This window comes from Mangifera indica, chromosome 18 (assembly GCF_011075055.1).
Source record: "Mangifera indica cultivar Alphonso chromosome 18, CATAS_Mindica_2.1, whole genome shotgun sequence".
In the NCBI taxonomy this organism is placed as follows: domain Eukaryota; kingdom Viridiplantae; phylum Streptophyta; class Magnoliopsida; order Sapindales; family Anacardiaceae; genus Mangifera; species Mangifera indica.
In genome coordinates this window covers 7,212,017-7,233,870 of record NC_058154.1, presented here as the reverse complement: position 1 = coordinate 7,233,870, position 21,854 = coordinate 7,212,017, and the positions used below count along the sequence as shown (strand labels likewise).

General features: G+C 32.0%; 1 protein-coding gene across 2 annotated transcripts; it reads right to left on the bottom strand.

Moving 5' to 3' along the window:
• Positions 1-14,687: 14,687 nt before the first annotated feature.
• LOC123201332 (dihydrofolate synthetase) lies at positions 14,688-20,836 on the bottom strand. Of its 2 annotated transcripts, none has more exons than XM_044616785.1 (10): positions 20,450-20,836; positions 20,262-20,359; positions 19,443-19,593; positions 19,305-19,367; positions 19,000-19,164; positions 17,963-18,151; positions 17,713-17,812; positions 17,035-17,166; positions 15,386-15,517; positions 14,688-15,060 (listed from the first exon to the last, which is right to left on the bottom strand). In XM_044616785.1, exons 1-10 carry the CDS (start codon positions 20,717-20,719, stop codon positions 14,717-14,719), a joined length of 1,644 nt encoding a protein of 547 aa, XP_044472720.1. In that variant the 5' UTR covers positions 20,720-20,836; the 3' UTR covers positions 14,688-14,716. The 2 variants fall into 2 exon arrangements, with proteins under 2 accessions (XP_044472720.1, XP_044472721.1); XM_044616786.1 differs by having other exon boundaries at positions 19,000-19,161.
• Between the last annotated feature and the right edge of the window lie 1,018 nt (positions 20,837-21,854).

Below are 21,854 nucleotides of genomic sequence, written 5' to 3'. Positions count from 1 at the left end.
TACATAGTTTTACTACTAACCTAGAGATATTTAGTTGAAAGATGTTGGGGTATACGTTGATGATACCATATTTGTTAGCTGCGACATCATTTTGCTCTGATGTAGGGTGTACTCTACGAGACGATCCATTTGTATTGCATAGAATGGTGGATATACCACAGCAAATGCCCCTATCGAGTGATTGTGGTATGTTAATGTTACGATACATCAAATGCTTGGTATTTGGTTGATCGTTATCTTTTGAGGCCGAGGACTCATTATGTTTACTCATGCATTTAGACACACAATTATTTCTTTCAAGATATTGAGTGACTATTATATTATGAGCATTTGTATAAGTATATATATTTATTCATTCATATGTTTTATGAGTTAGTATGTGTATATGTTTGTTCATTTATATGCGTTTGTCCTTTATATAATTACTATAAGTGATATGTTGGGTGAACAAATAATGACTAAAAATGGATATATGAAATAAACATTGACATATAGAACAATTACAAGCCAAAATCTTATAGATTTATTAACAAATACAATCACAAGTTTTAAAGATAATATATTACAATCACAAACTTTATATATGAAATAACAACTTTATATCAAAATATATTACAATCGCAAATTTTATATTTAAAGTAACAAGTACAATCACAACTTTTATATCAAAATAAACAAGTACAATTAAAAGTGCAGTTATTTTCCACCTTTCTTTTTACTTCCTGAACTTAATGGTACGAAACTAGGTATCGAAATAATACTTTTATAATCATGTCTTATACATCCAGGTTTGTGACATAGACTACAAATAAGTTGTTCAATGACCTCTCCTTGTGAATGACGTCTGTTTTTATTTGCTAGAATCCCACGCAACAATGATAGACAAACGGTGGATGGATAACATTTGCCTTCTCTGCACGGATCCAATATGATTAATCTCCTAATGGATTGATGACCTTTACGTAGACTGTACGGTAAAAGGCGATGTTGTAATATGGGTGCACCCATTAAACACAAATAGTTGGCTTTATATATTTGGCAACGACAATGACATGCATGCAGAGAATCTATGATAGTTGAAATTTTCTATATGTACATGTTCGCTCCACAAGTTCGACCACGCCATTGTATTGGCCACCACCAAGAACTTTATATCGTTCAGTTGTAATAGGACGTACCTTCAAGTTTGAAGAGCTTAGCATACATTTGACAATTTTTTCCTTTCCCAAGGTGTTATTGGACTAGCACAAGTATCCACAAATCATATAAATACAAACAAATATGGTAAGTAATTAAGTACAAGTATACATAAACACATTTATAATATGTTATAATATTGAATATGTACTTACTTGCATGATTTCTCCTTTCATAAAACCATCCTTGTAATGTACCTCTGATGAACTTAATAAGCATGGTAATAGGTAAACCTTGAGCATTTCTGACAAGTGCATTAAACAACTCAACCATATTGATAGTCATTATATGATACCTATGCCCTGAGAAGCATGCCCTTGCCCATCAATCGAAACCCACCTCACGTAGGTACGTTGCTGCATCAAGGTGCATACGGGATAATGACTTTATTATCTCTCGAAATTCATACTCCTTGTATACCTTAACTGTTTTCCAATACATCCACACAACTTTTGCATTTTTTTTGTACTTGGATCGCATGTTACAATAGAGGTGATGACAATAGTAGCCATGATGCACACCTAGGAATACTTCAGCCATTACAAAGAATATACTGACATGTCAATATGAAATCATTGCTAAATGAGGCACCTCACCTGAACAATCTTTCAACTTTTTAGAAATCAACACTATGTGTCATGATCTTTCCCGAGACCAATGCCAAAAGCCAATGGGTATATCTGATTATTACCATCCAATGTAATAGTGATAAATAATTGACCCAGCTATCTACCTTTTAAGAGGGCAGCAATAGTACAAATGACTAACTGAAAATGTTGTTGAAATGCACAAATACTATAACCAAATGTCATGTAAAAGTATTTAAATCGATCATTCTTATCCATTAATGTATGTGTCGCAATTTCCAGATTACAACGTATTAAATTGTAACAATACTTTAACAACAATATAAACGACTCTTCTAGTGTGCCCCTCAATGATTGAAATGTCCAATTTCTTATCTGTCATACTTATGCATACAATATATCAATTTTATATTGGTCGTCAATGTCTGCAATAATCTTTTTTAGTTGATAAACCCGATTAACCAATATAAATCTTGTCCTCAAAATTTATCCTAAAGTTCAGGCCCCCGCTTGCCTATGTTGCCTATGATGAGATAATATATGATCTTTAGAATATGTGTGATGGGTTTCCACACAACGTAGTTCAAAACTATCACTTTCTTTCACCCTCATTGCTTGGCACATCACATACATTATTTATTACGACATTTGACCTCTCATCTGATTGTGTCTTACTTGTGCACTATAATCTCAATAATTGAAGACATATTTTTTTTATTTGGAAATAATGTACTAATTTTTAGAGAATCACTATCTCTTTGTATTCTTGAGTTTCTAGATATAGATGGCTAGTCAATAAAAGGTGATAACCAATGAAATGCATCAATACAAATATTCCTACCATCAGGATTTGTTTACGAGAAACTACTTGTACCTCTAATATCTGCATTAACATGTGTCTTCTCTTCAAACTTTGGTTATAACCTTCCCTTCAAATTCACTCCATTTTAGAAATTTGTCTTCGTTGCCACAAACAAATTCTTTTACACTATACAATACATCAACATGAACATCATTTAAGTATGCAAAGTCTTCCTTAGAAAATTCTTATTTCGGATTGATCCTAATATTTTGAATCCCTCCTAAACCAATCTCTTGATCTTCTGTGTAACTACTCGGCTCACCACTTTGTAAACCCTTATCTGTTTGTTGAACCTCATAACCATCATCATTAAGTGTAATTGTTACAAAAATTGGAACACATTCTTTAAAGAGGTTAGACAGATAATTAAGAACTTCAACATCTTTATCATTTGAAATTTCAATAAGGATGTCATCGTCAAGATGTTTTAGTTTCATGCTTATCTGAATGTTAAATATCCTTCGATCTATGGTAGACTTTTCACGTATCATTTGGATTAATCTCTCGAATGTCATGTGTTCTAGAATTTTAATCAATTTTCGATTACCTTTGACATATATTATTACATTGTCACCTCTTTCTATCAATTCCCCTCTATCTAATTGAAACATATCCAGTCATTCAGATTAATCCTACAATGAAATATATAATCAACATAAATAATATGACCGTAAATATTATTTACATATTTGTCTTATATTATTTTATTATTAGATTTGAATTTCGTGATTTTATTTTTGTTGCATTATTATACCTATTCCATAATTCGGTTATCTATTGTAACTATTAATATATTTTGATTAATGTAATATTAATTTGTGAAAATATCATTTTACCCCTATATTAAAAAATATCATTTTACCATAAAATATTATCTAATATATATGTAAGACCTTTCATTGTAAAATATCATTTTACCACCAAATATTATATAATCTAATCTTCTAAAACCCTTTATTGTAAAATATCATTTCACCTCATACTATTATAATAATTCCAAAATACCCCTGATAATTTTTATCAATTTACTTTTTACACATAACTCTAATTTATTATATAAAATACCACATATAATTGCATTATCAATAAAATAATAACGATTGAAATTATGCACGTTTAAATACCTCAATATCACAAACTTTTTTCTTTTTGCTCGAAATCTCGATCACGGATTTCTTTTCTCTCTCCAAAAATCTCTCTCAGATAATGAGTAAAATTGTATATGTGAAAGATAAAGAAAGAGATATGGTCTATATAGAAATAAATGAATGGTAGTTTCAATATTTTTTTGGATATTTAAGGCATTTTCGTTTAAAACCTTTAAAATATGGGTATTTTGGTTTAAACCCCAAAATTAAGGGTAAATTTTTTTTTACCCTTAAAAAAAGGGTAATTTAATTTCCCTTTTTAAATTGTAGGAATAAATCTAAAACAAAACTGAAACTAGAGGTGTGCATGATCTAGTTTGGTGTTATTTACAATATTTTTTAACTTAAACTGAAAAAAAACGGTTTGAAAAAAATTCAAACCAAACCAAACTATTTTAGATTACAAACCAAACCAAACCAAACTAAAATATACGGTTTGGTGCAGTTTGGTTTATGGTTTGAACTAAATAAAATCATTCACTTCCAATATTTCGTATTTAATAAAAAAATAAATGAATTGTAGGTATCTACGATATGAAACATAATTTAAATGTTAAGCATACCATTAAGAATTATAGTCATTCTTTTTGTTATAATGGTAAACATGTTCTAAGATAACATATGAAAAAAGTTACATCTAATTAAAAAATTACAATAACTAAGAAAAAGGATTAGCTATAATAAATTTTGAAGGTTTCAATCATGAATCAACTGTTGCTTCAAAAGCTTTTGTTTGGTCCTTCATTCCAAAGCATGCAGATGACTCTACTGAATTCCCACCATTTGCTAGAGTGCCCTCTTCACCAGAATTGGAATCAACCTGGGCTTGTTTCTTTGATTTCTCATACTTATCTATAATTTTCTGCATAGCACAAACAAAATCTACCCCTCTTCCCTGGTGTTTGACCAAAAGAGACTGTCTCTTTTCTTCAATAAATACTTCAACATCAACAGGATTACAGAAAGCTCTGCATAATAGATTACCTATTCAAATAAGGCCACTTGCCATTTTCTTCAATCTAATTCCTAATAAATGCACTCATAGACAAAATGACATAAAATGGTTCAAATAAAACAACCAACATTAAAATGCATTTCATCCTCATCCAGAAGAGAAACCAAGATAAAAGTTTAACGAAACAAACAAACAACCCTCATCAAGTAGAAAAAATTCATTTGCAAAAGAAAAAAGAAATAATAACATCATAAACACAATATAATTTATAAAACATCATAATCAAAACAAAAATGCAAGCAAAAATGCAGAATCAATTAAAATTCATAATCAAGTATGTCTTATTGAAAGAAGTACTTTGTCTTATTGAAATATGTTTTTAAACATCGTTTTCAGATCGTGCACCAAAATCATTCATTGAGAACTTAGCAATATCTGTTAGAAAAACAATAGAATTTAAATTATACTTTATATTGAGGTATAAATGTATAAAAATGTTATTAAAATTATATATTCGAAAGAAGTGACATGTACCTTTATCTAACTTTTTTACATCTTCGAGTGATTCATCCATATTACCTTTAGGGATGCGACGAAGCCAATCTTCTGTACATATAAGAGCTTGTACAATCTTTGGAGATAAAAATGTCTTAAAGGAATTAAGAATACGACCTCCGATACTAAATGCAGACTTAGACACAACTGTGGAGACAAGAATTACCAATACATCTCGAGCAATTTGTGTAATAGTCAAAAATCGAGAACTATTTAGTTTCCACCAAGCCAAAATGTCAAAAGAAACACCATCCTTTTCGAGATCTTCCTCCTAATACTTATCTAGCGCAATTTTGTTTTCCACAATACTTTGGCTTGCCTTATGCTTCTTAAATAGATTTTTAAGAAACAAATCTTTTCTTAATCCTCTTCAAGTCTCAGTCTGTTGACTTGAATCAAAACTTATGATAGTTACACTTGTTTGCGCAATTGGCCTTTTTCACTCATCAAATAAATCATTCAAAGTTGATTTCACCTTATATTGGACGAAATTAGCCGCATCATCATTGCACAATTGAGAAATCCCAAATTTCACATATTCAAGTTTGTATCAAGGATCAAGAACTACATCCACAAACAACAAAACATTTAGTTTCTCTGGATTTCCCCAATACTTATCACATTTCTCTTTTATTTTTCATGCCATTGAAGAAAAATAAAAGTTGTCACTTAAACTCTACTCTCTTAAGAGACAAAACACATTACTAATCTCATAGAAACATAAGTTCGAAGTCAAATGTGATGTTGCAGATCAATGAAGTGTTAGGTCATAAAAGGTTTCTAAAAATGTGGTCAATTGTCTAGTTTTATCCTAATCCTTATCAGTTGGTGGCCTCTTGAAATCATCCAGAGCATTAGATTCATTAGATTCACTAGATTCGTTAGATTTTGATGATTCTTTAGTTGTTTAGAAAAATAAGGCTTATTCTCTGCGAAACTTTCAAAGCCTTCTAAAACTTATTGGTCGTATCCAACATCAAATATGTAAAGTTCCACCTAGTGGGTATATCTAGGCATAACAAACTCTTACTCTAAAATTTCTCCTCCTCAACACATGATTTGAACTTTTGCAACCTAGCTGGAGACTATCAAACATATCTCACTACATTTCAAATGTGACTAATATGATTTTCTGCTAATTTCAAACCATCTTTAACAATCAAGTTAACAATGTGCGCAACACACTGCACATGCAAATATTGTCCCTAAAACACTTTTACCCCAATTGTTTATTTTATTCTTTACATACCCTATAGCAACATCATTAGACTTGGCATTATCAACTGTGATAGTCATAACTTTTTCAATACCCTATTCAAGCAAACATTTCTCAATTGCCTTCCCAATTTGAACTTAAAATCTACTTTATTCACACTATTTAGAGTATTTTTCTTACACCTAAACAAATGATTTTTTAGTGTACTTGTTCCAAGATTTTTCGGGGAACACTTGTACACTTGACCACTATAATTGCATTTGCATTTGCTTTCCTCATTAGATTCAAACTCGGTAAAATGCTCTCATACCTTAGATCTTTCCTTCATAATTTTTTTTTTTTTTGTTACTGAGGAACCACTATCATTGCTTTCAACTTGAGATAAGGAAGATGAACTTCCTCCCTCTCCTAGCGTGAACTCATCATTGATATTTCCATCTACAAAATTTGATAATACATTAGATAATATCATATAACATTAATTAAAGAGATTAACCTATACATATATACATTAGGTTGATTATATATCAATGTTTATAAATAAAAACTCATAATACATGTCAATGTTTACAAACAAAAACTCATAATCAAGGCAGGTTGAAACTAAAGTTTAATTAAACAATATATATATCATTTTCCCAATTTGCTAGAAGTAGATGATGAATTTAGTTTTTCAGAGATACAATCTTTGACACATAAATGACTCTTAAATTAAATTGAAAGGCTTCATGCAACAAAAATTTTGTTCGATTAATACAATCTTTATAAGCATATGATTTTAAAGACTCAAATCTACTAGATCCCAAATCATTGATGTTTTTGAAGTAAACTAATGACTTACTAGCGATAATGATGATGAGTTGAGTATGATCGACAGTGAGTTGATCGATGCTTCAAATGATGACTGAGACCAAAAAGATGGTGAAGGAGCTATGATTTTTGGCGAGGAGATAAGGCTAGAAAGTAAGATGGTGGCAGAGGAGAAACTAAAACAAAGGAGAAATTAAGGTGTTGTGACAGAGGAGATAAAGTTTAGAAAGAAAGTTTGGTGTAGATTGGGTTTTAAATTTTTATAAAATGAAATATTATATATATAATATATATATATATATATATATATATATATATATATATATATATATATATATATATATATCGGTTTACGGTTTGGTTTGAAAACCGCTCAAACTGTAAATCATTTTTGAAAAATTTGTAACATAAATCAAATCGTTTTATAATCCAAACGAAATTAAATCATAATTTTTGAATTATTCAATTCAATTTTATGGTTTAAATTAAATTATGTACACCTCTAACTGAAACAACCTTGAATTAAAAAAAAGTAATGAAAACCCCCATCGGCAAACTTGAGACCCAAGCCCAAAATTTATACCCAAACCTGAACTTGAATTTTTCAGACTCAATTGATAGGATTGGGATGGCACGACTTTCGTGACTATCGCTGTTGTGGATGACAATAGACAGGCTAGTATCCATCAAAATACAGTACATTCGTAGTTCTCTTCTCTTCGGTGGAATACTAAAACAAGTTCTTTTTTTTTTAATCTCTGAATTACGAAAAAAAAGGGAAATTATATTAAATGGCCAAATTACCCCTCCATTAAGCAAAAATGCCCTATATTTTTTAAAATACCAAAATTACCCTTCACCACATCTATATAAACCCTCTCACTCACTCTTATTACACACACTTCTCATATCACTCAAACACTCACTCTTACTCTCATTTTTACTCAATATCAATTAGTACGGGTTCATTCGAATAGAAGAATTTCGTATTTCTAAATTCAAATCTAAAAAAGGCTATTTATGAAAAAAAAGGTATTTATACGAATCTTAACCTAAAAACTTAATTTTATTTGTTAAATCTAGTTTATATGTCATTTAAAGGGGGTACTTGAATATTAGATAATAATATAAGGGTTAAATGCAATGTTAGAGAAATATGAAGGGTATTTTGATATTATACAATATATAAAGGATTTAAATAACATGTTAAGAATAGATAGGTATATTTTGATACAAGACAATATACAAGAGTGTTAAATGAAGTGTTAGATAATTATGGGGGGTAAAAAAAAAGTTATAAAAATATGAGGGGCATTTTGATATTAAACATTGTAAGAGCATTATAAATGAAATTTTAGGAATAGATAGATGTATTTTGATATAAGACAACATACAAGGGTGATAAATGCAATGTTAGATAATTATATGGGGTATTTTGATATTACATAATACATGAAGGATTTAAATAATTGGTTAAGAATAGATAGATGTTTTTTTGATACAAGAGAACATAAAATGGTGTTAAATGAAAGGTTAGATAATTATAGGGGGTTAAATAAAATGTTAAGAAAAACATGGGGGTATTTTGATATTTCATAATATATGAAGGATTTAAAAACATGTTAAGAATGAATAGATGTATTTTGATAATAGGAAACATACAAGGGTATTAAATGAAATATTATATAAGTACAGGGGCTAAATGAAATGTTAAAAAATATAGAAGGTATTTTGATATTAAACATTGTAAGAATATTTTAAATGAAATGTTAAAAATAGATAAATACATTTTGATACAAGTAAAATAAAAGGTTGTTAAAAAATTGTTAGGTAATTATAGGGGGTATTTTGATATTAAACATTGTAAGAACGTTTTTAATGAAATATTAAGAATAGATAGATACATTTTGATACAAGATATTATACAAAGGTATTAAATAAAATATTATATAATTATAGGGGTTAAATGAAATATTAAAAACATATATGGGGTATTTTGATATTAAATATTGTTAAAACGTTTTAAATAGAATGTTAAGAACAGATAGATGCGTTTGAGGTACGCATATAACATACGAGGATGTTACATAAATTGTTAAATAATTACAAAGGGTTAAATGAAATATTAGAAAAATATGAAGGGTTTTTTTATATTAATAATTGTAAGATTGTTTTACAAAATTATTACAGATTTTTTGTTATAAATGAATAATTTTTTTCAAAAACTTGTCATTGCAGGATTGATAATTAAAATAGATGATTATGCATCGGTTCATTACCAAGGAGAATGGATTCAAGGTGGCGATAACACAATGAAATATGTCAGAGTCTGCTCTATCACTTGTCTACTCTATGGTTGTCAGAATAATAACAAAATACAATTTTTATAAGTAATAAATGAGATATGGTTTTACAACCTGACTGACTGGGGCTGGACATGTACGCGTGACGATATCCTCTAAATGAGTCAGACAATCCTCTAATCAAGCCACCTGAGAGGACACATCGTCGCGTAATCGAGTCATCTGTGGAGATATATCGTCACGAAAACAGGAAATCTCACATAAAATCATAGTATCCTAGTATGCCAATGCAGTATCTAATGTGGAAATACTAGGTGATATTGATGGGGGACACTCCTCGGTGACAGGATGGGTAGTACGATCCTCAACTCTAGGAAGGTCTATGGTTTGTGGGCTCTAAACTACAGGGGGACATAAAGGTTGCTCCATAATAGGAGGCTGAATAGGCTCCTCAAATATCCCAGGAGTCTCGACGGGTATATCTGAATGTCTTGAGTCTGGAGAAGTCTCGTCTCCTGTCACGAGAGGCATGGAAGATGATAAGGAGGAATCAACATCCGACAAACCGATGTACTCGTAAATGTCTGCATACCAAGCTTGACCCTTCTCAATTGATGACGAATGAAGCAAGAATGTGACATCATCCTAATCATGAAGATATATAACTCAAAACAATTGCAATATTCAATGAATTAATCGATTGATTAATTAACGGTTACATACCGGATCACCAATGAAAATAGTGCCCATATGACTCTAACTAGGGACGTCCCGTGTACGCCACTTAAACATTCGTGGAGACGCATGGATATTAATCATATCAACCTAATCATATAAGGTGTTCAGCGTCTCATATATCCAATACTGCAATATAACCATTAACAATTAAAATAAATAAATTCGTATTTTTGTCAATTAATATGTATAATCAATAAGGCCAAACGACTATTTCCCACCCAAAGTATGCACTTTTGTCAAGTTTCCCCCTATTAATTTTGATAATACCATTTATCCACCCATGGGCTATTAAATTTAACGGAACCCTAACCCTGAAAAATTTATCTCATTTTCCCCCATAAAATTTTAAAAACTAAAAATTTTCCCCAACCTAAGTTTTAAAAAATATTGTTTTCCCCCTTAGGGTTTTCAATTTTTCAGAGTTAGTTTTTCGATGTCGTTTCTTTCTCTCCGATGACCTCCAGGCGACTTCTCTTTCTCTCCAGCGTGACCTCCTTCCGGTGATTATACTAGGCACGGTCGTCGAGTCATCTTCGTCGAGATGAAGACGAAGAGTCTTCGTCGTCGACAAAGACCTTGTCTTCTTCTCTGGACAAAGACGATTCATCTTCATCGACGACAGTTTCTAGGACAACCGTCAGAAGGAGGTCGGGCCGGAGAGGAAGAGGAGTGGCTTGGAGGTCACCGGAGAGGAAGAAACGACGTCGAAAAACTAACTTAGAAAATTGAAAACCTTAGGGGGGAAAATACAGTTTTTTAAAACTTAGGTTGGGGGAAATTGTTAGTTTTTAGGGTTTGTGGGGGAAAATAAAATCAAATTTAAGTTTATTTTTAATAATACATACAAAATGACAATTTTACCCTTGAAATCGTTAATTTTAACTTGCCACGGGTGGGTAAATAATATTATCAAAGTTAATGGGGGGAAACTTGACAAAAACGCATACTTTGGCTGGAAATAGTCGTTTGGCTAATCAATAAACTAAAACTTACTTGAAATGCGAAAAGAAATCCGTATAGATCATATTTACGCATTTCAAGCATCTGTTCAGAGTAGACTCTATCACTCGCCAGTGACATAGACTCATACGTCATCTACCACACAACAATGCCCCAAGGGTAGGAATTAAACCCGTCCAGATGATCAACCAACTGTAAGTACTCTGCAGATATTTTCTTCTGTCGATCATTCCTTAACAGTACCATATGAAGAAAGTACAGCAAGGTCATCTTGATGGCGTCAATGTCGTTATTCCCCTCATGGTCTAGCCAAAAAAACACGCTCAATGTCATGGTACTGCACCTTCGGACAATCTCAAAAGTATGTATCTTTGATCTTATGTCTGGAGAAACGGGGAATATATGATGAAATAGTAGTGAGTCGGCTAAATGAAAGCCCTGTCACCAAAGCAAACTCAAACGGGTTGAATCTCACGTCAACCTCATTAACCCTAAACCATAACTCGTCTCTGACGGACAGCCAGTGAAGCTGTCGTAAGAGAAATGCATGAACCAATATCATAAAAAATTTGATTTTGGGTATACGATGGAGATTACCGAAACATGACCTCTCAAACAGTCGGAGCTAATCCAGGGTCAGTGTAGAAGTAATCCTAGATAATGCAGTGCATTATGCACGACATATAACCTATACCCGAAAGTGTCTGGACTCATCGAGGATGCGTAGCTTGTCTTAAACATGTCTTCTTTTACGAGAAATCTCTTGCAAAAATTTTAAAAATTTGTAAGACATTCATAAAAAACAAATATGTAAACAAATGTAGTAATGAAAAAAAAAAACCTAGAAAGATTAAAAAATAGAAAACAATAAAAAAAGAAATTTTAAAATTTTAAAAATAGGATTTCATTATCTTAAAACAGTGAACATAAATAAACAGAACTAAAATTCGAATTCTATGCGTTGAAATACCCTAGAATGTCAATAATCAAAAAATCGTTTAGAAATATGAAAAATACGAATCGATATATCTTAAAACAATGAAATTCAAAAAAAGGAAACTGAAATTTGAATTCTAAACGTTGAAATACATTTGAATGTCAACAATCAAAAAATCGATCAAAAATCTAGAAAATACATGTCGATATATCCTAAAACATTGAAATTTGAAAAAACATAACTGAAATTTGAATTCTATATATTGAAATACCTTAGAATATTAACAATAAAAAAATCAATCGAAAATCTAAAAATACGAGTCGATATACACTAAAAGGGCAAAAATAAAAAAAACAGATCTGAAATTCAAATTCTATACGTTGAAATACCCTAGAATGTCAATAATCGAAAAATCGTTCAGAAATCTAAAAAATACGAGTCAATATATCCTAAAATTGTGAAATTCAAAAAAATTAACCTGAAATTCGAAATCTAAACGTTGAAATACCCTAAAATATTAACAATCAAAAAATCATTCAAAAATCTGAAAAATATGAGTCGATATATACTAAAACGGTGAAATTCAAATAAACGAAACTGAAATTCAAATTCTAAACGTTGAAATACCCTAAAATGCCAACAATAAAAAATTGTTCAGAAATTTGGAAAATACAGATTTTCGAATTTGAAAATCTGGAAAAATCGTTGAAATACGTTGAAATACCTTAGAACTGAAATTCAAATTCTAAACATTGAAAGATCCTAGAATGTTAACAATCGAAAAATCATTCGAGAATCTGAAAAATACGAGCCAATTTATCATAAAACTGTGAAATTCGAAGAAACGAAACTGAAATTTGAATTCTAAACGTTGAAATACCCTAGAATGTCAACAATCGAAAAATCATTCGAAAATCTGAAAAATACAAGTCAATATATTATAAAAAGGTGAAATTCGAAGAAACGAAACTGAAATTCAAATTTTAAACATTGAAATACCCTAGAATGTCAATAATCAAAAAATCATTCAGAAATCTGGAAAATACAAGTCAATATATCATAAAATGACGAAATTCAAAAAAACGAAACTGAAATTCGAATTCTATACGTTGAAATACCATAGAATGTCAATAATCGAAAAATCGTTAGAAAATTTGAAAAAAAAAATCGATTTATCCTAAAATGGCAAAAATCGAAAAAACAGAATTGAAATTCGAACTCTATAAGTTAAAATAAGTTAGAAAGTCAACAATCGAAAAATTGTTTAGAAATCTGGAAAATACAAATCGATATATCATAAAACAACGAAATTCGAAAAAACGAAACTGAAATTCAAAAATACGAATCGATATATCCTATAAACAAAAAAACCGAAATATTATGTTGAAATTACATCATTATATCATAAAATGTGTCAAAAAGCACAAAAATCGAAAAATCAAAAAATTGAATGTCAAATTCGAAAACTATATATCAAAAAACTCTGAAACAAAAAAAACGGATATAAAATTCGAAAACTACACGTCAAGAAACCCTAGATATGAAAATTTTCAATTTACCCCCTCAAAAAAATTTCTACTACAAACATGTCCAATATTTATCCCTTGCACCCTCAGTAATTTTCTAATCTTTTAGTGCCCCCTGTAGTTTCAAAAAAATAAATTCCCCCAACCCACGATTTTCACGGCATTAGCCCACTGTCTCATGACAAATTTCAAAACACCCCCCGTGGACAAATCACTCTCCCCCAGCTCTCTAACGGTTTGAAAACGCTACTTCACCCCCTAACCCACAGTCAATCTCTCCTGAACGTGAGAGAGTTCGTCCTGACCGTGGTATCCACTATTCCCACGGTCGGAGCGCCGATCTCTTCGAACCCATTTTTCGATCAAAAATTCATCATTTCGACCTTCAATTTTAACACAAATCAAATCTACATACTCTATAACACAAAACCCCTCAAGAAATTTAACGAAAACAACTGAGAATCAAAATATTTTAAACATTATTCAAAATCGAAACCCTAAAGTTTCAAACTGCAAAATCTCCTCAAATCTCAATAATATGAATAATAACTTGATTCAAACAAGAGTAGAAAGAATGTACTAACCTTCTTTGCCATTTTCGATCACCGGAGAACACAAAAATCTTTTCGCCCATGGGATAATCGTGGGAACGCAAAAAATCTTTAAATTTGTACAGTGGAACCGTGGAAGAATACCGTGGGAAATAAGAAAATTTCTTTGTTTATATATAGGAGCAATTTGGTCATTTCACAAAAATAAGACATTTTTGCTTAAACCTAATTGTTTTAAACAATTTCGCTTAGACCCCCTTAATTTTGGCCATTTAATATAATTTCCCAAAAAAAAAAGTTAAATTCCCCGTAAACATGATTAATGCAACTAACAGAGTAAAGTACTCGAGCCAAAAAGAGATAAAATAACTTTACTCAGTAAGGGTTGATATTACTGCCGATACAATATGTAGAGATCCCGTTATTACAAGAATACCACCTGATTTTCTCAAAAGAATCTGATTTGCAACCTTCATGCAAACTGCTAATGATTTCTCAGCAACAATTAAGGTCCTTTTTTCAGATGCCTTTGGAGAATAAATTGCGCCATCCTCCAACAACTCTTTATACTCTGCCATACCATCATGAACAATATTGATCCCCAACTCTTGGGAAGCTTGTATCCAAAAATCCCTTAACATCGAAGCTGGAGTTATTCGGGTCTTGCCTCCAGCAACATCAGCTTCCGTTAGGAAAACAGCCTCTAATTTTACACCTGGAGAAAAACAATGCCATCTAAATTACACCTTTCCTAAACAATGCTAGCTTGTGTAGGTAATCATTAACAGATTTTGCTGCAGTCTAGCTAGAGTAGTACTGTTAGATTATGTACCAACTACAGAGACATCTGAAACCCCTCTCACCATCCCAGAAATGGCGGATAGTAAAGGAAAGTTTTCTAATTTGACTAACTAGAAAATTAGATAAATAGATTCAAGTTTCATTCTTTACAGGACTTAGCGATACCATCCAACAGCCCATCATTTCTTCTAATGTTTTACCATTATGCTACACTAGACAGCAATATCTGTGATCTATACCTGAAAGAAATTCTCTTGCAAATGCTAAATGATCCTTGTCAGTAGCCATTGCTATCACCATAGCCAGTTTTGCCTCTGGAAAGGTCATTTTTATTGTGTCCACCAAAGCTTTAGCAGAATCTTTAGTGTGTGCTGCAAAACATGAAAGTTGAAACAATCATGATTCATTATAAGAGAAACCAGAAATATGAGAACTGTGCCAAAGATTTTCTGATTTCAATCTGTTAGGATTGGGACACTTGTCCCCAATCCAATGGCTCATTTCTTTTATAAATATATGTTTGAGTTTTAATAGAGAAGAAGGGAAGAAAAATATTAGGGTTTGGGTTTGAGAGCAGCCACCTTTGGCTGATTTAGGGAGGTCTCCGACGCCTCGAATGGCCGGAAAATGGGAGGTCTCCGACGCCTCGAATGACCGGAAAATGGGAGGTCCCGAACTCCTCGAATTGTTCGGTTTATCTTGTAATGTTTTTAGTAATGAAGTATTTTAGTTATTATATTTTTTGTGTTTTGATTTTGTGTTTTAGTTGAATAAAAGCTAGGTTCCTAACAAATGATATCAGAGCGCGTTCGATCCAACGGAGAAGATAGATGATGGTCGGAAAAGTGATGAGTCGCCGGAAAATGTTCATGGAGGAGGCTGACTTGAAGAAAAATCATCACAGGAAGAAATGAGTTCGAAAGCGCAAAATGAAAAGAAGAGGAAAACCAAAATAGAAGAAGAAGAAAATGAAACGCCGACGGAAGCGGAAAAGAAAAAAAAAAAAAAAACAGAAGACAGAAGGAAGAAGAAACAAGAACGAAGGAGAAGAAAGAAGAAAAGAAAAGACAAGGAGAAGGAAAGAAGAAGGAAAGAGAAAGGAGAGAGAAATAAAAAAATAAAGAAATAGAAAAAAGGTGGAGGCAGTGGGTAGGTTTATTGGGAAGAGAAAAAGAAGAGAATTGGGCGTTGAAAAGAAGAAAAGAAAAGTGAAGAAGCAGAGGAGAGAGAAAAATATATATATATTAAAAAAAAAAAAGACAGCTGTATTAAAAAAAAAAAAATTTAAAAAGTAAAAACAGTGAGCGGAAAACTGCTTGGATAGGAATAGACAACTGAAAAAAAAAAAAAAACAGAAAAGGAAAATTTAAAAAAATAAAAATAAAAAACTCATTTTGAGGACAAAATGATTTTGAAGGAGGGGGAAATGTTAGGATTAGGACACTTGTCCCCAATCCAATGGCTCATTTCTTTTATAAATATATGTTTGAGTTTTAATAGAGAAGAAGGGAAGAAAAATATTAGGGTTTGGGTTTGAGGGCAGCCACCTTTGACTGATTTAGGGAGGTCTCCGACGTCTCGAATGGCCGGAAAATGGGAGGTCTCCGGCGCCTCGAATGGCCGGAAAATGGGAGGTCCCGAACTCCTCGAATTGTTCGGTTTATCTTGTAATGTTTTTAGTAATGAAATATTTTAGTTATTATGTTTTTTGTGTTTTGATTTTGTGTTTTAGTTGAATAAAAGCTGGGTTCCTAACACAATCTAGCATGCAATAATCAAAAGAAATTTGAACTCCACACAACAGATGAGTAAGCATTCTTATGGACAGTATCTAATTGGACCTCAGAAAAGGATTAAAGTGTACTAACAATAAGAGTGTAAAGATCACCTCCATCTAGAAGTATTGTTGCTCCAGGCATTCCTAAGGCCTCGACTTCCTTGGATGTAAGGAACTGGCTTCGTCCAACCAAGCATGTACCCTCTAAACCAGCCCTGATAGATTTGTCTGAAATTTTCCATCCTGAGATAGCAATAGAGTATCAGCAGAAACTATGCAGTCATCTAAGGGACTCAATAATTAACAAAACATGACTCAACAAAGCCTTATTTTAAACAAATTAATTTCACCATTATCTCAGGCTTGCCTCACTTCCGGCTAATGATTCTTATAGGTTAATTCCCAATTAAAAGTGTCAATGAAAGGACTTGGAAAAGAGCACAACCCATAAATGTGTAATTCAATGTAGTTTAGGAGAAAAGCATAGGACGAAAATGATTAGGTGAAACTATTTGAAAGCTTATATTATATTGCACAGAAATGTTTTTGGATTTCCAAATTATGAATTCTTTTAACCGTAACTCAGTAATAGCAGTGCATAATTCCGAAGGCATCCTATGTGCCAGAGAACAGAGATAAGCTTTGGTTAACCATAATCTTAACAGTGCAACCTACATATCTAAGTATTGGCAGAACTATTCATCTATTGAAAGGGAAGTCTCCATTCTACAGGATTGTTCCCTAGTGAAATAAACAGACCATATGGCATGAACAACATTTATTACCCACCTTGATTGCGAAGGCAGAGTGCTGCACATGCTGCAGTCAAAGCATTCTGAAGTTGGTGACTTCCAAGCATGCAGAGAGACACATCAAATAATTCAAGGGACTGCATGGAGATATATTATAATAATTAAAGTTAAAACATATATACACATTAAGCATTGAAAATTAATGCTAAACATTAGTAAATTAAAAAAAAAAAAAAGAAAAAAAAAACTTTACTATATTCCAAAAGTGTAAGGCTTCAAGAGAATACAAGTTGGAAGTCTCTCTCAGTTTGTATTATTATGTCACAAGATTGACAAGGTTTATCATTAAAACTCAGTCCCTTTACGGTAGCTCTGATTCCACCATCAGTAGCTGATACTACCAGTGAACACATTGACGATGCTTTATCACGAAGAATGTGCTCAATGTGTGGTAGAAATGGCCCTCCCAAAACCAACTGTAAGTTTAAACCAATTTATAGCATCAACTTTTCGTCACAAATAAAAATGAGGGAGAATATTGTACTAATTTCAAGAGTGTTGTAATATGGAAGCACAACTACATTGTCACATAATTAAGGAGTCAAATTATTTAGCGAACAGAATTCATTACTAGATACAAGCAGGCATTGTTAGATCATGTCATAGTCATGCCATTGTCGACTCAATGTAAACACATTGGCTAATTCATGTAGCACTTTCCAGCCTGTTCATGTCAAACACTATTTTACAGTATTTCACAGCACACTGAAAACTAAATATATAAACAAATATTTAATCAGTTAATGAAATATATTATTATATGAAAGCAGCATCAATAAAAAATTGACAGCAGATAAGCTATAATTCTTGACAGGCTTCTGAATATAGATTCTGCATCTGTTCTAGTCTTTATGAATTCAAACGGCAAGAATGAGAATCATTAGATAAATAGCTTGAAGGAAATCAGGAAAACATGGACTTTTGAAGAGATGAACATTTTATATAACAAAAGAAAAAAGAAAAACCTGTGAAGAATCAAGGACAGTAACAACTGGACATGCCACTTTAAGTTATATAACCATCAAAAAACATTGTTCAATACCACCATTAAAAGTAGTGAAACAAATTTTACTTATGAACATTATCAAGTGGACCATTTATATCTCACCAAAAGTTTTCAGCATTCATATCCCATAACAAAGGGTATGAGATTACTGAAAAAGAAGAAACTAGAAAATTGAAAACTAGGATGCAGAATTTTTCCTGTGCAGTTAATGTATTCTTCATAGATCATGTGAAATATGTGAAGAGAGAATCACCCTACCGGACGACCATGTTTGATGATTCCCGACTTCGCCACAGCTATGCTTTCTAGAGAACCACCTAGTGCTGCCATATGTTCCTCACCGATAGTTGTTATAATTGACACAGCAAGCATAGAATCACTAATAATGTTCGTTGCATCACGGACACCCCCCAATCCAGCCTGCTATTTTAAAAATAAACAGTCTTCTCATGAGCATGCCCCCTTTCAGTAGTATGGTAAAGACACTTGCATATAATTAACTGGATGAGCACAGTCTCATCAACAGAGTTAATTACTTATATTAATTGGAACAAAACAATAACCTCAATAACTGCAATATCAACATTTTCTTGCGCAAATAGAGTGAACGCCATAGCAGTAAGAACCTGAAATTTTTCAAAGTTAGCTTTTGAACTCTGAACCATAACAAAAAAACTACTATCCAATACACGATCTAAAACCTCAAAATGTGAGAGAGAATGATTTTCAATTTGCACAGCCTTTTCAAGAACATGCTTAATCCTTTGAAAAAGACAATTCAAAGACTTTGCAGAAACAGGATGTCCCGATCTTCCAACTGACATACGTTCCCTGATTGTCATCATATGTGGGCTGCTTACACAAAAACATCCTTGACATCAAAAAGCTACACAAACAAACCTTCTTTCTCTTAGCATAGTAAATGAGTCACTATTACAGGAGCCCAGAGACATTACAAGCACTAACAAGTTATTCAAATTCACAATATCATCAACCCACCAGCAATTTTATATTAGTAACATTCAACAAAAATTTTGTGACAAAATATGGATGATACACAATATTATTTTAATAACAGACAACGCCTGATTACTGTTGGTGTGCAACTTTGCACCAATGAAAAGTACACTGAATTAGTGAGATCAGGAGACAGAATATAGAAAGTCAGAATATATAAAGAAACAGATCATTTTTACGTGGTTTGGTCAAAAAAGCTCTAACAACCTATGTCCACAATGTTGCTATCGAGTTAATCGAAGTGTATATAGAACAATTGTAATTGCTTTGTCTCAGTTTTTCTGATCTACTCTTATCTGCAAATCTCCTACTCGCTGTTCATATCTATGTGCTATCTGCTAGTTGTTTGTCGGTAGTCGCCATGTGTAGTCATCTACGAGAGTTGGCTTGGGGAGTATAGTTTGACCGTATAACAATTACTAAGCATAAATAACTAGGCATGATACCTAGACAAGTAATATCACCCATCTAATACCACCTTACTAGGAATAACTTTTTCATACCTAGTATAACAACCAACAGAATACCCTTCTGCGCGCAAGATATTTGAGAGAAATGCAGCTGTAGATCCTTTTCCCTTGGTCCCAGCAATATGAACGGCCTGTAATGCTCTCATTTTAATAATACTTGTAAAGATATAGTCAAAACTGAAATTAACTTAAAAAATAGAGCACTCAAGAAAAGCACAAACCTTGAACTTAGAGAGAGGATTACCAAGCCTGTCCATGAGGCGACTCATTCGACCCAAATCAAATCCATCCTCTGAATCTGTACCAGCACCCTTGGGCACACCAGATTTTTCATAGTTTTTAAGAGAATCCATGTATTCCATTAGATCCTTCAACTCTGGTTCCTCATACTGTGTGGAGAAGAAACGACTTCCAGATACTACTGATAACTTCTTCAGAAGTCTACCAGTAGGCAGACCATAAGTTGTGGCTAGACTTGCACATTTCGTCATTTCAATCTCCGGTTTCTGTTTGTCCCTTGGAAATGAATGACCAAGTAAGTGGCAGCCTAACGAAGCATATCACCCTGCAGCAAAACATAAAAATTGGTGGCTAAGTCTTGAGGGCACATTGCAGGAAAAAAATAGGACTTGGGTTACATTCGTGTAAGTTATTTATAAATGGACCTGTACTGAAACAATCAACTTTGCAGTGTAGTACTCTTGGACCTTATTTCTTCCACAGTATAATATTAGCCCAAGGACTAGATGTTAGCCCAATGTTTGCTGGGTTTTAATGATAGGGCTAAGCACATATTCAGAGGCTTGGACTACTTCTGAAAGGGCACATTCAGTAAACAGTTTTGGTGAATACCGTTTCAAGGGGATGTAGTACATGAAATTTCTAAATTTGGCACATATTTATCTTTGAATTCCATCACACTAAAAATCAATATAATAGTTCAATAGACCAAAAGAGGTGAGTTGGCATGGAACTATTCCATTTCTATCCTCATTATTCACCTTAAATATTTAAAATGTCATTGTTTGAGTACTAATATATTGAAAAATTGATTGGCAAAATCAAATAACAAATATTTACTAATATTAAGAAAATAGTCAGAAAATTAATTAATTATGGGCACAAATAAATAGTTTAACAATAAAATTATGTGTATATATAATTACGTACACAAATAAAGTGTCATTAAGAGTATACACAGTTCGGTTTGATGCAGTTTGAAAGTTTTTCAAACCAAAAATAAAAAAACGGTTTAAAAAATTTATAAACCAAATCAAGCCAGTTTAGGTTTCAAACTCAATCAAACCAAATTAAAAAATACAGTTTGGTCCAGTCTAGATTGTAGTTTAAACCATAGCTATTAGTATCTTGCAATACAAGATACATATCATACAATACGTTACAATATAGGTAAAAAATAATACATATAATAAAATATATTAAATTAATATAATACAATAAATGTATCATACGATACAACACATATTACCAATATGAATCGATACATTTTTTTTATAAAAAATAATGGTGCAGCAAAGGTGTATATAAAAAATTTTAAAATGTTAAGGGTATTTATGATATTTTTAAAATAATAACATGTCAATTATAACTTTTTATTATTTTATT